Source organism: Callorhinus ursinus, unplaced genomic scaffold (genome assembly GCF_003265705.2).
Source record: "Callorhinus ursinus isolate GAN/ISIS: 27379988/994484 unplaced genomic scaffold, GSC_fseal_2.0 scaffold12054, whole genome shotgun sequence".
Lineage (NCBI taxonomy): Eukaryota > Metazoa > Chordata > Mammalia > Carnivora > Otariidae > Callorhinus > Callorhinus ursinus.
In genome coordinates this window covers 1-1,230 of record NW_027409104.1, presented here as the reverse complement: position 1 = coordinate 1,230, position 1,230 = coordinate 1, and the positions used below count along the sequence as shown (strand labels likewise).

The window sequence follows — 1,230 nt, the reverse complement described above, 5'->3', positions numbered from 1 at the left end:
CCCTGGCCAAGGTTGAAAAGGAGAAGCATGCCACGGAGAACAAGGTACAATCATGATCCATTTTAGAGTGTTTACAAGTGGCCAGATTGTTACTGAAGTATTTTAATTAAAAGTTTAATCCTAAAGTTACTGAATATGAAAGGAAAATACTGTCATATTTATGTCATCTCTTTAGTCGTCACTATTTCTATTTACCTTGACCTTTCTCCCCCATACTTTTCAGTGAAGTGGGCCTGGCTTAGCTTCTTATCTCCATTTTCCATCTCAGGTCGACACTGTCCTAAGCTTGTTTTCCATCAAGACGACAGATATGATTAACAAGACGACAGATATCATTAACATTTCTATAATCTGTTCAAATCTAAGGTGAAAAACCTTACAGAAGAGATGGCAGGCCTGGACGAAATCATCGCAAAGCTAACTAAGGAGAAGAAGGCCCTCCAAGAGGCCCACCAGCTGACCCTGGATGACCTGCAGGCAGAAGAAGACAAAGTCAACACCCTGACCAAAGCTAAAACCAAGCTAGAGCAGCAAGTGGATGACGTAAGTGTGAAAAACATAGTATGTCCTCTCCATATAAAATAGTTATGACATGCAATTATCAGTAATGCCCAGAAGTCTCTCACTGTGGCTTTGCAAATAATAATTAAAATTCCCATACTATTTGGTGTATTTTTAAAAATTCTCCTGTGTATCTTTGATGGCTAGTAACATATGGCTCAGTGCCTTAGGACTGAAATAAATAAAATCCACTATATATTTAGCTTGAAGGATCTCTGGAACAAGAAAAGAAACTCCGCATGGAGCTAGAAAGAGCCAAGAGGAAACTAGAGGGAGACCTAAAGTTAGCCCAAGAATCCACGATGGATATAGAAAATGACAAGCAGCAACTTGATGAGAAATTCAAAAAGTGAGTAACCTGCTTGTTACCTGTCAATTCAAGTGAAATAGATGTTTTAAAGCTCTCTAAAATATTACTTCAGAGCACACAGGAAAAAAAAATGGTATCTTTGACTTTTTTATTTAATGAAAATGCTACCTTACTGACTTGTAAGAACAGGTACTACTCACGTCCTCAACACAGCAATATAAAGACATTCCACCATACATGGGAAAGAAAACTGGTAAGAGAATTGATTGAGAGCTTATGTGTTGCTCCTCTAACAGGAAAGAGTTTGAAATAAGCAATCTGCAAAGCAAGATTGAAGATGAGCAGGCCCTCGCAATGCA

At 38.4% G+C, this 1,230-nt stretch overlaps 1 protein-coding gene across 1 annotated transcript; it reads left to right on the top strand.

The window, feature by feature from the left end:
• Window positions 1-354: 354 nt before the first annotated feature.
• On the top strand, window positions 355-1,222 carry LOC112819109 (myosin heavy chain, skeletal muscle-like; the record flags this gene model as incomplete). The annotated part of the gene is made up of 3 exons (XM_025866143.1): window positions 355-543; window positions 765-910; window positions 1,168-1,222. Coding segments are annotated over 3 exons (390 nt in total), but the record flags the coding sequence as incomplete, so codon positions are not given.
• Between the last annotated feature and the right edge of the window lie 8 nt (window positions 1,223-1,230).